The sequence below is a fragment of the Anabrus simplex genome, chromosome 5, assembly GCF_040414725.1.
Source record: "Anabrus simplex isolate iqAnaSimp1 chromosome 5, ASM4041472v1, whole genome shotgun sequence".
In the NCBI taxonomy this organism is placed as follows: domain Eukaryota; kingdom Metazoa; phylum Arthropoda; class Insecta; order Orthoptera; family Tettigoniidae; genus Anabrus; species Anabrus simplex.
Window position 1 is genome coordinate 205,274,033 of NC_090269.1, and position 20,581 is coordinate 205,294,613.

The 20,581-nt window shown below is 39.3% G+C and overlaps 1 protein-coding gene across 2 annotated transcripts in view; it reads right to left on the reverse strand.

Moving 5' to 3' along the window:
* Nucleotides 1-15,692, reverse strand: part of Arglu1 (Arginine and glutamate rich 1) — a 102,199-nt gene extending 86,507 nt beyond the window's left edge. For both annotated transcript variants that reach the window (XM_067147264.2, XM_067147263.2), the window contains exon 1: nt 15,230-15,692. In XM_067147264.2, coding sequence (XP_067003365.1) covers nt 15,230-15,369 — 140 coding nt within the window. In that variant the 5' untranslated portion in view covers nt 15,370-15,692. The remainder of the gene's footprint in view (nt 1-15,229) is intronic.
* Between the last annotated feature and the right edge of the window lie 4,889 nt (nt 15,693-20,581).

Sequence of the window (20,581 nt, forward strand, 5' to 3'; positions counted from 1 at the left end):
CAGTAATAAAGAATCTTAGGAAGGGAGGGAAAAAAGAAATGAACAGTGTTTTGAGTAATTCAGGCAAACTCATAATAGATCCCAGGGAATCAATGGAGAGGTGGAGGGAATATTTTGAACATCTTCTCAATGTAAAAGGAAATCATCCTGGTGGTGTTACAAACAGCCAAGCTCATGGGGAGGAGGAAAAGTATGTTGGTGAAATTATGCTTGAGGTAGTGTAAAGGAGGGTAAAAAACTCCATTGTCATAAGGCAGCAGGAATAGATGAAATTAGACCTGAAATGGTGAAGTATAGTGGGAAGGCAGGGATGAAATTGCTTCACAGAGTAGTAAAATTAGCGTGGAGTGTTGGTAAGGTACCTTCAGATTGGACAAAAGCAGTAATTGCACCTATCTATAAGCAAGGGAACAGGAAGGATTGCAACAACTATCGAGGTATCTCATTGATTAGTATACCAGGCAAAGTATTCACGGGCATCTTGGAAGGAAGGGTGCGATCAGTCGTTGAGAGGAAGTTGGATGAAAATCAGTGTGGTTTCAGACCACAGAGTGGCTGTCAGGGTCATTTTCAGTATGCGCCAGGTAATTGAAAAATGCACTGGCCATACGTCTTGGTAGGTGTGCTAGGTACCAACTGATGAGCCCAACCTAGCACATGGGGGCAAAACGCTGGCAACCAGAAATTAGTTAGCTGGAAAATTTATAATGTCCAATAACGGCCCATTTATATTGGTATTACATACCACTTGGGGCCGGTTCAACAATCTGCTGGTAAAGTGGCTGGCAGCTGCCCGGGAGGTAACTACCAGGGGGGTGTAAATCAGCTGGTACTTTGGCTTGCGTGCAACCACCTCCGTGCAAACGCTAGGTAGCTACCCAGAGTTAGACACCGATATACGGAGTTGGCTAGAATGATTATCAGCGACTTCTTGCTTTCGAGTGTGGTGCTATCTATCGTCAGATGTATGAAGCCCATTCTGATTGTCTTATTTTCCTGTGTTTGCATCTGCTGATTATCACCAGAAAGCCTAATAAGCGGAGTCTTAAGAGTTATAGACAACGATTTATGTCAAGCTTTCATGAATTTAATCAAAGAGCTTCAAAATCAATACCTAATTGGGATTAAAATCTCTAGGTTACATTTTCTTACGCCAGTTACAACCTGTCATGTAAGGCAGCGTTTTTGGAAAGTATTCTCGTAGTAGATTGGTCAAGTTGCTCGCTCCGTAATAGAAGGTACGCAGGTTTTCATTGTCCTTCTAATTTACAAAAAATTATTTTTGTTCCCTGCTTCTTCACTCTCTTTCACGCGCTTCCATATTTGTGCATACACGCACACACACACACACACACACACACTCACACACATACACACACATACCATCTTCCTTACAGACTTATTGCCTTTGAGCATTCTATCTGCAGGCTTCTGTGAATTGATTAAGTATCTCCACGATGCTCTATTTGCAACTAGCTCTGTGACCTCGTATAGTACCACATGCTTCCATTTATTGATAATGCATTTCATTCTAATGTTTAACTTTATGAAGATAAAGTTGGAAGGTCCTGTAAATGTAAAGAACTAATCGTAAATATCCATTCATAGAAGAGGAATTTGGGAATGGATTAGTTTCCAATTTCTTCGAAATCATTTACAAGAAGACTATGTAAACAACTGATAGGGAATCTGCTACCTGGGCGACAGTCCTATACGCTGTATTAATCATAACATCACTTTCTATAAGTAGCACACCTATAAAGAATTTTCCTAGTAGACATAATATTGTGATTAAACATTTGTGGGTTACTGTAGTCACGTCCTAGTTCGTGAACCATGGGCAACGGCTGAGTGGCCTAGTAAGTGGTCCTGAGAGTCGGGATACCACTTGCTATGGAATGGGAGTGGGCATCTCGGACATATTCTGAGTCGTGGCCCTCCTTGTGCTCAGGCGGCTAGGACTATACAATTCACCGGTGGTCCATAACCCGTTAGAGGAGAGATCCTCACTTGGACTATGTGCAAGTAGGGCAGCATCCTGCTTCATAAATTTACCGAGCTCAGAACACTTTAAGCAAGCCTCGGACCTATGGGAGTAATGGAGTCCCACTCCCATTTGACAGGCGAGGGACTCCTTGGAAACAACTTGGCGAACGAAATGGAATTCGGATGTGAGCTATCAATATTAATGGGGCTTATGGAAGAAAGAAGATAGAACTGGCTGAGTCAGCAAAGAGGATGCATCTGGATGTGCTAGGAGTAAGTGATATTCGGGTAAGGGGAGATAATGAGGAAGAGATAGCAGATTATAAAGTGTACTTGACGGGTGTTAGAAAGGAAGCGCAGAGTCTGGGGTAGGGCTGTTTATCAGGAATACCATTGCACGCAACATAGTTTCTGTTAGACACGTAAATGTGCGAATGATATGGGTAGATTTGTCAGTGGGAGGAATTAGGACAAGAATTGTGTCCGTGTATTCACCATGCGAGGGTGCAGATGAGGATGAAGTTGACAAGTTTTATGAAGCATTGAGTGACATCGTGGTCAGGGTCAACAGCAAGGATAGAATACTGCTAATGGGCGATTTCAATGCGAGAGTTGGGAATACAACTGAAGGATACGAAAGGGTGATTGGTAAATGTGGGGAAGATATGGAAGCTAATGGGAATGGGAAACGTTTGCTGGACTTCTGTGCTAGTTTGGGTTTAACTGTTACGAATACATTCTTCAAGCATAAGCCTATTCACCGCTACACATGGGAGGCTAGGGGTACCAGATCCATAATAGACTATATCTTAACAGACTTTGAATTCAGAAAATCTGTTAGGAATGTACGAGTTTTTTGAGGATTTTTCGATGATACAGACCACTATCTGATCTGTAGTGAACTAAGTACCTCTAGGCCTAGGGTAGAGAAAGTGAAATCTGTCTGCAAACGAATAAGGGTAGAAAGTCTCCAGGACGAGGAAATTAGACAGAAGTACATGGATATGATTAGTGAGAAGTTTCGAACAGTAGACAGTAAGTAGGTTCAGGATATAGAAAGTGAATGGGTGGCATACAAGGATGCTATAATAGAAACAGCAAGGGAATGCCTAGGAACAACTGTGTGTAAAGATTGGAAAAGGCGAACATCTTGGTGGAATGATGAAGTGAGAGCAGCCTGTAAACGTAAAAAGAAGGCTTATCAGAAATGGCTCCAAACAAGGGCCAAGGCAGACAGGGATTGGTACGTAGATGAAAGAAACAGAGCGAAACAAATAGTTGTTGAATCCAAAAAAGAAGTCATGGGAAGATTTTGGTAATAACCTGGAAAGGCTAGGTCAAGCAGCAGGGAAACCTTTCTGGACAGGAAGTTGGATGAAAACCACTGTGGTTTCAGACCACAGAGAGACTGTCAGGATCAGATTTTCAGTATGCGCCAGGTAATTGAAAAATGCTACGAGAGGAATAGGCAGTTGTGTTTATGTTTCGTAGATCTAGAGAAAGCATATGACAGGGTACCGAGGAAAAATATGTTCGCCATACTGGGGGACTATGGAATTAAAGGTAGATTATTAAAATCAATCAAAGGCATTTATGTTGACAATTGGGCTTCAGTGAGAATTGATGGTAGAATGAGTTCTTGGTTCAGGGTACTTACAGGAGTTACACAAGGCTGTAATCTTTCACCTTTGCTGTTTGTAGTTTACATGGATCATCTGCTGAAAGGTATAAAATGGCAGGGAGGGATTCAGTTAGGTGGAAATGTAGTAAGCAGTTTGGCCTATGCTGTCGACTTGGTCTTAATGGCAGACTGTGCCGAAAGCCTGCAGTCTAATATCTTGGATCTTCAAAATAGGTGCAATGAGTATGGTATGAAAATTAGCCTCTCGAAGACTAAATTGATGTCAGTAGGTAAGAAATTCAACAGAATCGAATGTCAGATTGGTGATACAAAGCTAGAACAGGTCGATAATTTCAAGTATTTAGGTTGTGTGTTCTCCCAGGATGGTAATATAGTAAGTGATATTGAATCAAGGTGTAGTAAAGCTAATGCAGTGAGCTCGCAGTTGCGATCAGCAGTATTCTGTAAGAAGGAAATCGGCTCCCAGACGAAACTATCTTTACATCGGTCTGTTTTCAGACCAACTTTGCTTTACGGGAGCGAAAGCTGGGTGGACTCAGGATACCTTATTCATAAGTTAGAAGTAACAGACATGAAAGTAGCACGAATGATTGCTGGCACAAACAGGCGGGAACAATGGCAGGAGGGTACTCAGAATGAGGAGATAAAGGCTAATTTAGGAATGAACTCAATGGATGAAGCTGTACGCATAAACCGGCTTCGGTGGTGGGGTCATGTGAGGCGAATGGAGGAGGAAAGGTTACCTAGGAGAATAATGGACTCTGTTATGGAGGGTAAGAGAAGTAGAGGGAGACCAAGACGACGATGGTTAGACTCGGTTTCTAACGATTTAAAGATAAGAGGTATAGAACTAAATGAGGCCACAACACTAGTTGCAAATCGAGGATTGTGGCGACCTTTAGTAAATTCTCAGAGGCTTGCAGACTGAACGCTTAAAGGCATAACAGTCTATAATGATAATGTATGTAATGTATGTATGTAAACATTTCAATGAAATATATTATTAACAAATGTATGAAAATAGGAATACAGATTAATACAATGCTAATAATGAAAATAAAGATTCGTCATAATGAAGACTTGAACCTGTATACCCCGTAATATGAAGCGAGCGTGTTAGCCATTACGCTACGAGAATGCTTGGGGTAGTTAGAATACATACACTTACATGAAGTGTCTGAAAACTGAAAAAGTAGAAAATTAAAGCCCATTTGAAATGTTTTCCAAATAAATTTCGATTTTATATTCTTTTAGTGTTTCTTTGAGAAAGTTTGACGTATAAAAAGTGTTTCCTTACGCTACGAATGCGAGAGGCTGGTGTGACCGTTGCAACTCAAGGGAAGCATTAATGTTCAAAATCCTGCAATACAATATCGATCACTGTTACAGTATCATGCTTTTTCAGTATACTAAGCAAATGTAAGTTGCATGTCACCAGAAATACAGCTAATAATGTTCAGCTCTCAAAACTTGCCGGGCAGGTAAACTCTTGCAAGTTGATACTTTTAAGAAGTATCAAAAAGTATTAAAAAGTATCAAGTATCAAAAATGTGGAAGATTTTCAATTATTGTAAGTCTCTGTGAGGTAAAGTCTTATCAGGCCCTTGAAGTGGCCGATAAATTACGCACCGGGTAACTACAATTTATGCTGCTGATAGCGCTACCTGGGAGTGATCGAACGGAAACATCCTTTTACGCGGAGGGAAAGTTATGCACTACTTTACCAGTAGGTGGTAGAACCGGCCCTTAGTCGAGCAGCTCGTCCCCTTTCGCCCAAGTCTTCCCAGCCCAAACTGCAACATTTTTGTAATGCTACTCTTTTGTACGAAATTACCCAGAACAAATCAAGCTGCTTTTCTTTGGATTTTTCCAGTTCTTGAATCAAGTAATCCTGGTGAGGGTCCCATACACTGGAACCATACTCTAGTTGGGGTCTTACCAGAGACTTACATGCCTTCTCCTTTACGTCCTTACTACAACCCCTAAGTACCCTCATAAACATATGCAGAGATCTGTACCCTTTATTTACAATCATATTTATGTGATTACCCATCATTTCATCCTTATCACGACGCGCAGGTCTACGGACGTCAAATCAAAAGACCTGCTTCTGGTGAGCCAAACTTGTCCTTGGACACTCCCGGCACTACAAGCTATAAGCCATTTCATTTTTTTCATGAAATGTTACATTCCAGTAAACACTATTGTCCTTTGCATTCCCATTTGAATGTGCGGAAGTATTTTCAGCATCACTGTTAATCAAATTATCAACACTGACCTGAGAAGTCTCCACTGCCGTATCCCCTTATCCATCCCGGCCCATTACCTTTGCGTCTTCTTGCTTTTGTAGCAGTCAGTGGAACTTCCTCTTCCGAATCTTCAGAAACAGCATAGGATAGTTCTATATCATTCCGTGCTTTTTTACGCACAGGGACAAGTCGCTGAAGTTTCACTTGCAATGCTGGAGTTCACTACACCTTCATCTTCACGTGACAGTTCTCTAAACTCTTCGTCTAATTCAAATAAATAATCGTCACTGCTGTCTAAAGAAACGTGCATACGTATTTCTTCTTCACTCATATTTGCTGCTTTTATATTGCAAATTCAACTGAGATAATTCGCATTCACAGATAAACACGCCTAGTACAACACGTGCGTAGCACAACTCAATGTAAACACAGATGATAGGCTGCGGGTATTTCCATGTAGATAACAGAATGGCTTCCTCTGTGTACAAAAATTTGCTCTAGAAACTCCAGGGATATCGATCGATCTCAATCAGGTCAAGGAACTTCAATAAATAACTTCTCAAGTAGAATGAAACATAATGTTGATGTGATCTCGACATTGGACCAGTTACAATAAACCAAGATTCCAACAATACTTGCAACATTTTTCAAGTAAGGCCGTTCATATTTAACTTGGCTGAAAGATTGTTTGCAAGAAGTTTTAAACTAGCTCTTTAAATATATGTATATTTGTTCTCCTATGTTTTCTCAATAGTTCAGAAGGAACTTCCGTTTCAAATACAGACAGCAACAATGGACATTGATGGCAGGCTTGTCAATTTCAAGTTAATTTCATTTTCTTAACATTGAAGATAAAAGTTTTTGCAAGAAGTGAGGTCAATTTGTGTAAATAATGTATATATATTTATATCTTTAGCATTTCTCAAATAATCATTAAAACGACATTGGGTTCTTCCCTTTTTTTTTTTCAGTTTCTGTTTTCAGTTTTGTAATCTACCACGTGACTTTATGGCTGATGAAGTCTCAAAGACGAAACATGTCACTAAATATTTTAAATATGTTTTTAATGAAATAGTTCACTTCTACCATGATGTCGAGGTCACCTCAATGTTGGACCGGAAAAGGTTAAAAGAAATCTAAGTTGTAGTTCATCCAAAAACAGAAAACTCTGAAGTAAATTCCTTTTCAATATCTGTCACAAATTCAGCAAATGGAGAACAATCATCATCTTCACACACTAACTCCATTGTAGGGCAGCATTAGAAATGTTGCATAATTTTTTTTGAAATATCTTATTTAAATACAGGCTGTCTCAAACCTTTTGGGTCAAACTGAAACAGGTTATAGCGGGTCCACAAATGATTATATTGAGATAGGCAACCAATGGTCATAAATACATATTGTTTCATGGACATACACAGCATACACCGCACAACAACGTAGCTCATAGTAATTGTTCACAGTGACAACCGCCAGTCTCAATCCATGTAGTGCAACGCTGCAAGCAGTTCTGCCACACTCCCACAACGATCCCGGGTGTCCAGTTTCCAGCTTATACAATACCTGCTCCTGGTCTGTGTGCACACCTCCTGATGTAAGGTAGGCTACCGTAAAGTGGGGTAACTTTGGCCATACCAGGTAACTTCGGCCACTGACGAATAGCAACACCTATTTTCTCCTGCCTCCTATACTGAAAAAGATGAACCACTTGTAACAACTAAAATGCACATACAATAGAATGATCTATCAGCCCCGACTATTGTCTTGTCTGGTAACAGCAGAAAAAAAACTGTTCTCTAGCCCCAGCATTCGATTCCCCATTCCAGTGGTTTCATCATCATCATCATCAACACCATTTCCCTTTATCCAGCTGTTGCCGGGTAGGGGCAAATATGGTTCCTCTCCACTTTCTTCGGTCTTTCCACCACTCCTCCTCCAACACTGTGTCCCAGTCCAGGTTTCTTTCTATAATGCTGCATTGGATGGTATCCTTCCATCTCAATCGTGGTCATCCACGGCCTCTCCTTCCTTGGATTTGCATTTCCATCACCCTTTTTGGCATTCTTTCGTCGCTCATTCGCTTTATGTGCCCAAACCATCTTAGTCGGCTCTTCTCTATTCTATCATTCATTTTTTCCATTCCAATTTCTTCCCGGATTTTCTCATTCCTTATTTTGTCTCGTCTACTCTTCTGTATCATACTCCTCAAGAATTTCATTTCGGCTGCCTGTATTCGACTCTCATCCTCCTTTGTCACTGTCCAAGTTTCTACTCCGTAAGTTGTTATGGGTACGTAATACATCTTGTACATAGTATCCTTTGCTTCCATTGGCACATCTTTGTCCCATAACATATTTCTTACACTATGATAGAAACAACTTCCAGTGGTTTATGGGGTCAAAATTTAAGTATGTCTGGTAACTGATCAACACAATTTGATGCATTTTATTCAAATAGGTTTTTCAGGGAATAGTTTTGTGATAAAAGTTGTCCTCTTCCAGGGTAACTTCGGCCATGCCAAGAACATACAGGAAAACATTACGCGGCCGCGGATATTGTAATTACAATCCAGTTTTCTTCAAGAATGCTTTAGAAGAGATTAATAAAGCACAATAACAACAAACGGGGAAGTTTATCCCGAAAGGGATGGAAAGACTGTTCCCATTTTCAATGATAAATAGACGGATATCAGTTGACATGGACGATACACATTTAAGAACTTGATTGACGGCAGAGATATTTTCTAATTTAGAAGACAATGTATTATGAGGACAGTCTAAAGACTGCTTCTTTTCCGACCTTTTCTCTCCATTCAATTGGGCTTTATGATTTTCGTAACTTTTATTTATTATCTTTTGTACCATTACAAATATTTATGCAATGCAACATGTAAATTGTAATATCATACAATGCCTTGTACGCTTAGGCTAAATAAAATAGTTTCTTCTTTGGGGAAAATGTGAATTTGATCACTATACATCTGTTTCACAAAAAAATTGTTTTAATTTTTTTGCAATTGTTGATACTGGGCATTTTGCAGTTTTTAAAAAACATTCACAGTGGCTGAAGTAACACTACATCAAAGAAAACTTCATTTCTTGAGTTTTTATGGCGGTTGAAGTTACCCCAAAGCATGGGGTAACTCCGGCCACTCTTTCGATAATCATAATTCATTACTTAGTAACAATTAGAATTATTTTCATATTCAAAAATGAAGAACAAACATGGCAGAAACTTATATTTTTCAGAAAATTAGAGGGGATATTTCACATTTTAATTATAAAAATATACGAGAAAGTGGCCGAAGTTACCCCGTTTTACGGTACGTGTTCTTCATATCTGTGCTCGTTTTACGGGTTCATTCGAGGTACCCATAATGAATTAGTGGCGCTCATGATTCCTGCCATCTTCTAGCCCGTAAACACACATCTTGTTATATTACCTCAGTTTAGGGAGAGGAACAAATGTATTTCAGAATATAGTAAAAGCAGTGCGATGGATGAAACTAAATCGCAAGGGGCTGGTGAAACACCTGGTATAGCTGAACTGTGGGGCTTGTGACAAAAGTAAACTGTGGGGCCAATGATGTAAGTGAGAATTCCATATTCAGCATTATCCCAACACTGACATTTCCAAATCAATGACAGTAATATCCCACTAAACATTCAAAACAAAGCCAAAGTGTAACAATGATAATATAACAATCAACTTCATAACAGACTCTTGTTTGTTTTTCAAGAGTGACTTTTATAGCTGGCAAATATAAGTTGTTTTTTTTTTAGCTCATTCCGTGGGTCACAGGAACACGCACGAAAGGCGATAGCGCAACTGGGTGACTCATTTGCCGAGAAATACATTGCTTCATGACCAGCTAAGATGATTTAATGCAGTACAGTAGAGATAACCATTGCTTAACAGCAATAGTTTAGTTCAACATTTGTGGTATTGGTAGCGTGTTCAATGTGTTCGCTTTAAAATAGCGTAGTTTCTGTAGGAATACTAATCATGTGTTTAACGAGTGATGTATACAGTAGAACAGCGTGTATTCATTGTGTTGTGCTATGCAAAGTAGTCTTCTTATACAGAATGCCACTTTCGATTCATTCGCAAATTTCCCGGCATCCTCCCTCCCCATAGGAGTACGGTACATAAATTAGTAAAGAAGTTCTGCAATACTGGGTCCATTCTTAACAAGAAATCACGCAGGAGACGAACCGTTTTAACAGAAGAAAAGCTTGGTGAAATAGGAGCTCTCTTGGAAAGAACTCCAACAAAATCCCTGTCGTGTCTTGCCGTACAAGCTTATGTCATCTTCTGCCCACAAAGCAACAAAACTGTTAAAAGCAAAACCGTACAAACCCACCCCTGCCCAATATTTAAGAGGATCTGACAGTTTCGCTAGGGTTCGGTATTGTAACTGGTTGCTTCAGTCAGTTCACAATGGCCATGTTGACTCAGAACTTTTATTTTATAGTGATGAAGCATGGCTACACTTAAGTGGCTATGTAAATAGTCAAAACAATTGCTACTGGTGTGCAGAAAATCCCCACCAGCTGCATGTCCGTCCACTTCATGATGTAAAGATAGGAGTTTGGTGCGCAATAAGTGCTTGCAAAATTATAGGGCCTATATTTTTCCGTGAAACAATAAACACTGATCGATATATAGACCTCATTCTCGACCATTCTTTCAAAAGCTGACGGAAGAAGAAAGGAATAATGGTTAGGCCTACTTTATGCAAGATAATGTGACGGCACACACTGCAAATCGAACTATGGAAGTAATACGGGAAGTATTTGAAGATCGTGTGGTTAATTATCCCCCTAGATCTCCTGATTTAAATCCCTGTGATTATTAGCCTACCTGTGGGGGATGCTGAAGTGAAAAGTGTATGTAAACAACCCTCACACAAGAGAAGAACTACAAGAGAACATTACAAAAGTTATTTCGAACATCACACGGGCTGAGATTCACCGAGTGTCTGCAAACTTATTTACGAGGTGTCAGGCGTGTTTGACAGCTGACGGAAAACATTTTGAACATCAAATGTAATGCCAGGTAGGTTTTAAGACTAATAGTTTCACTAGAAATGGATTTCTGTAAGTATGAATTGCCGTGTGTAGTGGGGAGGAAAAGTGTGCATTATACCGGCTAGTGACCGAGTGTCATTGCGCCAGCCATGCAGTGCTCTGAGTGGGGCTGTGGAGCGGGCCAAAAGAAAGACCCTGTAGTACTGTAACACAGAAAATGGTCTTATTTGTCACATATATACAGTCTGTTTCAGTTTCCCTACATAGGTAAGAATACTTTCAAGTCTCTGTCAAGCATAAAGGAACTATCCCCCCTCTTCATTACTTCAGAACCGGTCAAGTTGGCCGTGTGGTTAGGGACGTGCAGCTGTGAGCTTGCATCCGGGAGATAGCTGGTTCGAGCCCCACTGTTGGCAGCCCTGAAGATGGTTTTCTGTGGTTTCCCATTTTCACACCAGGCAAATGCTGGCGCTGTACCTTAAACAAGACCAAAGCCGCTTACTTCCCACTCCTAGCCCTTTCCTATCCCATCGTCGCCATAAGACCTATCTGTGTTGGGACGTAAAACCAATAGCATTACTTCAGGTATCATTTCCCATCTTTTTCTATGCTTTTTCTTTTTCACCTATGATTGCTGAGCAGTAGTACCACCAAAATGATAACACAGTTGATGAATACTGTTACGCAGATAGAGTATGGTATTGAAACTTCGGACGATTTCACACAATAAGTCACTTTGAGTGACGCACATCCCACAAACTTACGGACAACCCTAAAGGATCTCCAATGCCATGCCGTCGTATTATTTCCTGCATTTTTATTTTTTTTAAATTTTATTTTTTGTGATTCCACCTGCAGTCAACCAACGATTGACCGCAAGCATGAAATCAGTGTACTGGCTTTACAGCATAAATAGTAAAGCTTGTAGCCTATGATGTCTCAAAAATGCAACAGCTGTTAATGTCATGGTAATAAAAAAGACAATACTGTATCATGTCCCCGTACCCAATCCCGCTGGACCATTTTTAATAAAATAAATGTTATTTGCTACTAACTACTTTTACGGTTTTCAGAGACATCGAGGTGCTGGAATTTAGTCCTACAGGAGTTACTTTACATGCCATCAAATCTACCGCCATGAGGCCGACGTATTTGAGCACCTTCAAAAACCACCGAACTGAGCCAGGATCGAACATGCCAAGTTGGGATCAGAAGGCCAGCATTAACAGTCTGGGCTACTCAGCCAACTTGGACATTATTAATTTATTTTTCTAAATGGAGCTGTTTAGTTCTGAAGTGTTATTTTCATTTCTCAAAACAGTAACAGTACAACTTTAGTTACATTCCAATGTAAACAACACTATTTTATTTAAGCATAGGCCTAAACCTCCTTTCCTGTCTTTGGTTATTGTCCTAAAAATACTGCAAACTCAAGGGATACAACACTTGTATTTATGAGACATGTTTGTATGTTTATACTATACATGTGTATATTACCAAATGTGTAACTTGGATCACAACAAGGAAGTAGCTTGCTTTTCAATAGGACCTTGCACTAGTGAGCAGTCTCATGGGGCGAGATTAGTGTGTTTGTCGTGCTACTGAAATAAAGATTGGCAATTAAAAAAGGATAGCGGCATCATATGTTTGTTTGTTCTGATACTTCATTTAGGTTGCAATTGAGATTGGTATATTGCCGTATCCTTTTTATTGCCAATCTTTATTCCGATAAGTTTGTTAATCAACACACTTGCCAGTCTTGTCTGCCCGTAGCTCCTCTTCCCTTCAGGAACCTCCTCTGGGACAGCCAAATTCCTTCAATATCTAAGAAAACTTTGTATCAGGCCTACTTTGTACCAATAACAACATAGGCCTACGGTCTGGAAACTTGCACCATCAACAGAAGGGATAACAGCAGACTCCAGGCTGCAGAAATGAAATTCCTGAGGTCAATGCTGCAGAAAACGAGACGAGATGAGATCCAGAATAAAAAGGTCAGCAAAGACATCCACATCAAAATTGAGATGGTTTGGTCACTTGAAGAGGATGTATCTGAAGAGGGTAGCACAAAAATTGTTTGACTAAGATCTGGAGAGAAAGCGACCTAGGGGCAGACCAAGGACATGATGGATATCCCAAATAAAAGATAATCTGCCAGAAAGAGGAGTGGAATTGTGTAAAGGTGAAGAAAAAGAAGTGAACTTGAATAGACATTAGTGGAGAGCGCTCTTGCACCGCACCCGGGAAATTGCAGAGGGTTAAATGATGACGATGATGATGAACAACGTCTAGCAACTGGGTTCTTCAAGCATAATAACATCCTATGTATTCTCCAAGATACCATGCTTATATTTTAAACACAGCCTAATATTTGGTGTAGAGCAAGCCTTTTTTTTTAAACCCATTTTAATATGAACAAAACATTTTAAGATAACAGTGATATTCTATGAGAGAAAAGTACTATTTTAGAATTTAAGATGATATTTATATTCAGCTGAAGATGGCCTATATATAAGGCCGAAACTAGTACCGTGACGTTTAAAATATCAAATACTTCAGTTTGCATCTAAAGACAGGATAAAAACTGGATTCTTTTGGGGTTCTCTAAAAAAAAAATTAAAAAAGCAAAATTAACATAATCCAAACACAAATTTAAAATTAAACATACAGACATATATAAAAACATCTTATAAAATTACTGCTGTATATGCCCCCCCCCCAAAAAACCCCCACAACACTGACAATGTTGGTATTCTCTAAAAAACAGTAGATTCAACAGTGAAGAAATCGAGGCTAAAATGTTTTGGAGAGTGTAACCGTCATTATTAACTAAATAGTTTTACAGTAATGAACAGGAGGATATACAGCCTATTCAAACAAAGTTTCCTTCTGGAAATTTCTTGATCTTAAAATTTAGTTCTACTATCATAAAAACACTGGAAACGCAAGGCATGCATAACACACTATTTGTATCAGACATGCTTGTATTACAAGTTGTATGGCTTGGATCACAAGGAAGTACCTTGCATGGCGACAAGAGCTTGAGTCGGCGTGTGGTCTGATGTGGTGAGAGCAAGGCTGGCTCCAAGCCTTTAAACTCGCAAGCTATAGTATTACCGATATCCCTGAAGTAATTTACTGATATATAAATTGATTGCATATGTCTGAATATGTAACAGTCCGAACTTTTCTGCTAGGGACCAAAATGACAGTTCCACATTTAAAAAAAAGTCAGTTTCAATATCTCAGTTACTAATAATTTCATGGAAAAACTTTGCAGTGTTTTAAGGGTCTATTAATGCCATTTAAGAATATAAAAACACAATATCCTCAGTTAATTAGAAATTAGGTTGTCCTCATCGCAACACTTGCAACTCAAATTTAATCCCCAATCCATTTCACAAGTTTTGTTGAAAAAAATCTACAAATCAAATTGTCAAATAAGTTTATTATGAATAACAATATTGACGATTCCACACTCAAGTAGTGAATTATTGTCCATAATAGTCTCCAAATTTCCTCATCCCACGTAACTATGAAAATCTATACTTTACACCAAAAATTAGTTATTCTATCTTTTCGCCACAACATATTACTAAACTGTAATTTACAGCAGGTTGGACCGACACAGATATCTGACTTTCCTTTTCAAACATAAAGGCCTAAATTAGTCACAAGTAGAATAATGTTTGACAATAAGTTACCTAGGCATACCAGTGAACATTTCTGCTACAACCTTTCCCAAGTAACGAGGAGATTATTTTTATAGTGAAACTTCCCCAAGTAAGGAGTTTAGATCACTCTTACACTGAAACAGAAACTTACAAATAAAGCCAAACATATCTTGCAGACGTGCTAGTTACAACCCAATCCCAATACATTCCCTACAGCACACACAGGCATGGTAAATTAAAGTAACATATTTTTACATCAAAAATCCATAACCATATAAGCTCATTTATTATTAATCTACGTTCACAAGCATGCAGTATGGCAATTAATAGATGATGATGATGATGGAGTTTGTTGTTTAAAGGAGCCTAACAGGTCATCAGCCCCCAATTAGTACAAATAAAAGTAAACATGCCTTGCATAAACAAATCTGGTGCCCAGAAAACCTCCCTATCCACAATCTGTTGAACAGTCATATGAATCTTCACCCTGCACAAGCAGAGTTCACTACTTGAGAAATGGCTAGAATTTATTTCGACTCTTTTGCACCGGAAAGGTTTCGATGACCGTTCGACTGTCTTTTACAGAATTTTTTTTAAGTCTCTCATAAAAAATGTACAATGAATTATTTCACATTCTTTCATTCTTACCTAGATTTTGCACTCCGTTCTCTCGACTTTTCACGATGCTTGCTATGTGAACTCCTGTCACGAGATTTCGATCTTTTATGAGAATGCTTGCTTTTATGACGCCGTTTGGGCGATTTACTTCTCGTTCTTGATCTTCCCATATTTATGTCCTCGGTTAGCAGATTATATTTTCAACAACAATAATTATTTACAATTGGCAAACGTATGCACATCCGATGTCCAACTTGCTACGTTAAAACACAACACGCCATAACATCACGTCTTATACGTGGGGCCATTACACGGTCAACACAGCGCCATGAAATATGTAACCAGTGTCGCCACGAAAAACGAATGAAATTATCTTAATACTACCAAACTTTACCCTAAATTAACGTAGAAACAAAGAGCTATGGAAAAAGGTCGCTAGAGTCAAGACCGACTCCAACTGAGGATGTCCGACTCTGTAAGCCCGAATCTAGATCAACAACTACCTATCAGACCCACAGACATAGATTTAGACTGGCAATGAGCAGAAGGATTCTGAAGCCAGAAAGGTGCAGCCGCTACCATCTTATGCCACTACACTACCCCGATGATTTAATGTATTAAAACCGTAAAACACGTTTTCATGGGGAATTCAAATCGATTTGAATACGCTTTCCATATCGAATACTTTATGGAAATAATAATTTATTAAGGTGCGTTCGAAAGAGCATTACTTAACCTAGTAAAAAACATTTACAAATTACCAATTTTTATATTCTCAGTTCAAAAATTCTGAGTTTTCCCTACAATATTCGCTAATTGATTTCACCCTTTTCGGATATTCCGTTATCTATATATATAAAATAAGAGTTTTGTCTGTACATTGCTCAAAATTTAAAAAGGATGGTATTTCTGTATCAGTCATGTCCATAGTAACAAGAAAATGCATTTTTTAAATTTTCCGTAATGTCTGTCTGTCTGTCTGAATTTTCATGGTTGCTGTCCTCCATTTTTCTGGTATTACACCTGTTTGAAAACATTTGTTTAATAGGGCCACCCATAGGTCTATCAGGATATCTGCAGATTCTTTCAGATGTTCCGGAAAAATTCCATTCGGTCCTGCCGCTTTTTAAAATCTTGGTTTGTTGTATTACCCTCATTATTTCCTCTTTAGTAATGTCTGTGTCAATTAACTCATCTCTTTTGGGCTCAATATTGTATGCCTCGTCTGAGTTCATTTGATTTAAAATTCCAACAAAATGTGTCTCCCATGCTTCGATAGAAATTTTGCAAGACGTATTTGCAGCTTTCTTATTTAATGCCAGGTAAGGATTTGAATGGGTGCTCGCAAAAACGGGCTAACCAACATTTTGTCAGAACAGAGATAAATCAACTTTTACAAATGTCAAAAAACAAAAATTATGCCATAAAAATAATATTTGTTTCATTATTTTATCTTGATGTAGTACCTTTAAATTATCAATACCATATATTGGAACTGTATTAAAAATGAAAAGTGCTTGCAAAATTAGGAATATAAAAATGGACGAAAATTGACTTCTGCGTTGACCTAGCTATAGTTAATAGTTTACCTTAGATTCGTAGCCAATCTTTATTTTATGATCATACAATACAAAAACGGTGTTTTATACAGTAAACTAGACACAAATATGCCAGCCCCCGTGGTGTAGAGGTAGCGTGCCTGCCTCTCGCCCGGAGGCCCCGGGTTCGATTTCCGGCCAGGTCAGGGATTTTTCTCTCGACCTGAGGGCTGATTCGAGGTCCACTCAGCCTACGTGATTAGAATTGAGGAGCTATCTGACGGTGAGATGGCGGCCCTGGTCTAGAAAACCCAGAATAACGGCCGAGAGGATGCGTCGTGCTGACCGCACGACCCCTCGTAATCTGCAGGCTTTCGGGCTGAGTAGCGGTCGCTGGGCAGGCCAGAGCCCTTCCAAGGGCATAAGTGCTGTGGGTTTCTTAGACATAAAGATGCTTCAGACACATGGGACAATCATCAGTCATATGGGTCATATTCTAATGCATTGGAAAATGATTCCTCAGTCACCTCCTGGCCATTGCCAGCTGTCAGTTCTGTGTAATACCGGTGATATATTGCAGGAACATATTCAAGTAGCTCAAGCAAGTCCTTAAGCGTTGCTGGCTTTATTGGCCTTGTAACACTGTACTTTGGTGACAGCTGAACACTAGCAAGTGATGGCCAACCACTATTACTGTTCCTTTTGTGAAGGTCAACACAATCATATTCCTCAACAATACCATACACATATTTTTAAAATACTTAAATGGTACATCTTTCATAAATAGTATGCCTGAAACTTTACTAAATAGTACTCTTTGCTTATTTACAGATACCATTCTCTTGGTTAATTTTTCTAGCAAAGGTTGAGTGCTCACAAACTTATCACTTGTCATTTTTACTACTTGAAATGGCTTTCTTACTCTAGCTCTTTTTACTAAATCCTTCCATTCATCTGGCACAAAAACACAAGAAACACCCACAGCCTCTAGTGTACATGGGGATAAGGTTTGCTATCCTACATATACAGCAACGACATCTTTACGGCCTGCTCAGTAAACGTCTGTTAGCCCGATTTTGCAATAACAAAATTGGCCTAAATAAAATGGCATAAAATTCAAAGCGTTGTATCTCATCACACAGGATTGCCTCATGTTAGCCCAACTCACAGAAGATACTTTGAACCTTCCGCAAATGATGGCAGCACATAACTCATTTTTTCCAAATTTATTGGTTAGCCCGCTTTTGCGAGCACCCATTCATTTGTTAAGGCCTCTTATACTTGCTTTTTCGCCTCTTTTTCTAAATACTCCTTTCTCTTCGTTTCCAGTAGAATTTTATATCGTCTTCTCCTCTGCGCATATTGTGCCAGACTTTCCTTTTTATTGGACGTTTTGACTATGTGTAGAGCCTCCAAAACTATTTTTCTTTCTCTGTAGCATTCGTTATCGAACGATAACTGTGCATATCTCTCCTTACGTTCCACGCAGGCTGATTGTAGCAGGCTTGTAGCAATGTTTGCGGCTTCATTTAATTTTCCCTCTTCAATGTGCTGTTTTGCCTCTTCAACCTTGTTGTAATTTTCTTTTAATTTCTCTACATCCAATTTTCTGGTGTACCTGTGTGGGATTTCTGTCTTCCTGTTCCTTGTCAGCTCCCTCCATATGATTGTTGTCAACGGTACATGCATCCTTATTGGTGCAGCTGCCGACGTCCATAGTCCTACCTGTTCAAATATGTTTATTTCATATCCTCTGCAGAAAACCAGGTCTATTGCGCTAGACCCGTTCGATGCTATATAAGTTACGAGCTCTGGTTTGTTTATAAAAGTGAATCCTTCCTCATTCATAATATGCAGTATGATTTCTGTTTTCTGATCTGGTTTATCTATCCTCGCGTTGAAATCTCCTGCTAATATTACGTTTCTTTCGGTTTCTACCTGTATTATTGCTACATAATTGATTCCACCGCATCCCCTATAGAGGTGTCTGGTTTTAAGTACATTCTAATAATAGCCAGGCTTTCCGTTTTCACCATTGCTATGTTGTATTCTTTCCTTATTTCTCTGATCTTGCCTACTGTTGGTTTGAGGAGCATTGAGACCCCCCCTGACGACCTACCTAATGTTGGAGTGGCAAGTGAGTATACACTGTAGAGTCCTGGAAGCGCATGTAAGTCATCTCCGTTTATCAACATTGTTTCTGTTAGTATAGCAATGTCAAAATTCTGAAAGTAGTTATTGGGTAGTATAGCGATTGCATTCTTCATCCCTTCTATATTCCATAGTAGTATATGCTCCTGCGGTCGATTCGCTACGGAATCCTGGCGTTTGTAACCTGGAGCCCTCTTCGCGTCATCGAAAAAGAAAACGCCTTACTAGCAGTCCTGTGGGCCAGAAACCTGGGACATTTACTCGTTCAAGCTCACAAAAAAGAATTCCAATACGGAAAGAATTTTTATACCTCCTTTGATTTATTGGATCGCATTCTATATGCTGTTGTCTTTCATATAGATCCTCATTGTGTAAAAGCCCAACGTATAGCCAGGCCCTACGAGTGGCTGCTCTTAGGTTAGTGTTGCTGCTGATATCATCTTTATTTCCTATTATACCATTAGATTGTTAAGTTTTCCTCATAACTTTGCGTGATACAACAGAGAACGAAGTACGACTTCCTTCTTAGCTCTGCATCATTTTTCTCAAGTCAGATTGATCCTGTCTTTCCATTGTAGGCGTTGTGGGTGTTATAAGGTTTGATGAGCAAGAGTCTCCTTCACTGGCTCGTCGTTGTGTATCACTTCCCTGCCTCAAAATTGCCGTGGTGTTGTGTTCATTTCTTGGATGACCTTGCTCCACCCTTGGCGGTTGCGGGGCTTTTTCGAGTTTCTCTTTTCAATTCCATCTGAATTCTTAATCACATACATACTGGGGTCCTCAACTGCTGTCACTCTTTCCCTCTGTATTTGTAATACCTTGCTTATTCCTTGCAATAACATTTCTTTAATTTCTTTCTTCATGTTTTTTATTTCAGTCCTTAGTTCCTTTAATTCCTCTTTGCCATTTCTCATTAGTAGAAAGTCCTTACATTCCTTATATAGCCATAGAAACGTGCAGCTTGGTTTCTTTAGTGTTGTGAAATCCCCTGCACTGTCTCCTGAACATTCCTTGTGGAACCATCGTTTGCAGCTGCCATCACACCCTACCGCTGCCGTAATTTCTGTTACTGCCTTTTGCATTCTCCACAGCAATCGCTAGAGATCATCTCGATTTCTATACTCTCGTCTTTCTATTGTCTATGGAAATGGGGACTAGTAAGTGGAATCGATTCGTACTCAATACAGATATAATTATCATGGAAACGCGGAACGTATTGAAATCGATTTGAAACTGCTACGGATGCTCGATTGTAGTTTGTTTATCACGTGCTTCCCGTGATTTCTTTCGTGCTCAGTTGATTTCAGCTTACTGGTCCTTACATATTTTACGGTGTGTAGTATTAGTATGCTGTACATAAAACAGGTTCGTATCACGGACTTTAAATTCCTTTGGTAATAATGCACAAGGACTTATTTATTTCCTGTACTTTGGTTAGGGTTGGCCGTTTCTGTCAAGCGCTACATGTCGGATTATTCTTGTACGGCCTCGTGCGATCTCGTACTCTACGAGTGTCAAGACAATCGTATTCAAATCGATCTGATTACGGATTGAATCTCACATGGAAACAGGTAACGTATTGAGTACCGTATGGTAAGCGTATTCAAATCGATTTAAATTCCCATAGAAACGCGGTAAGTGTAAAAAGATAGTCGAAACGGAAATATTGGACAGGAGATAATTAAAATAATTA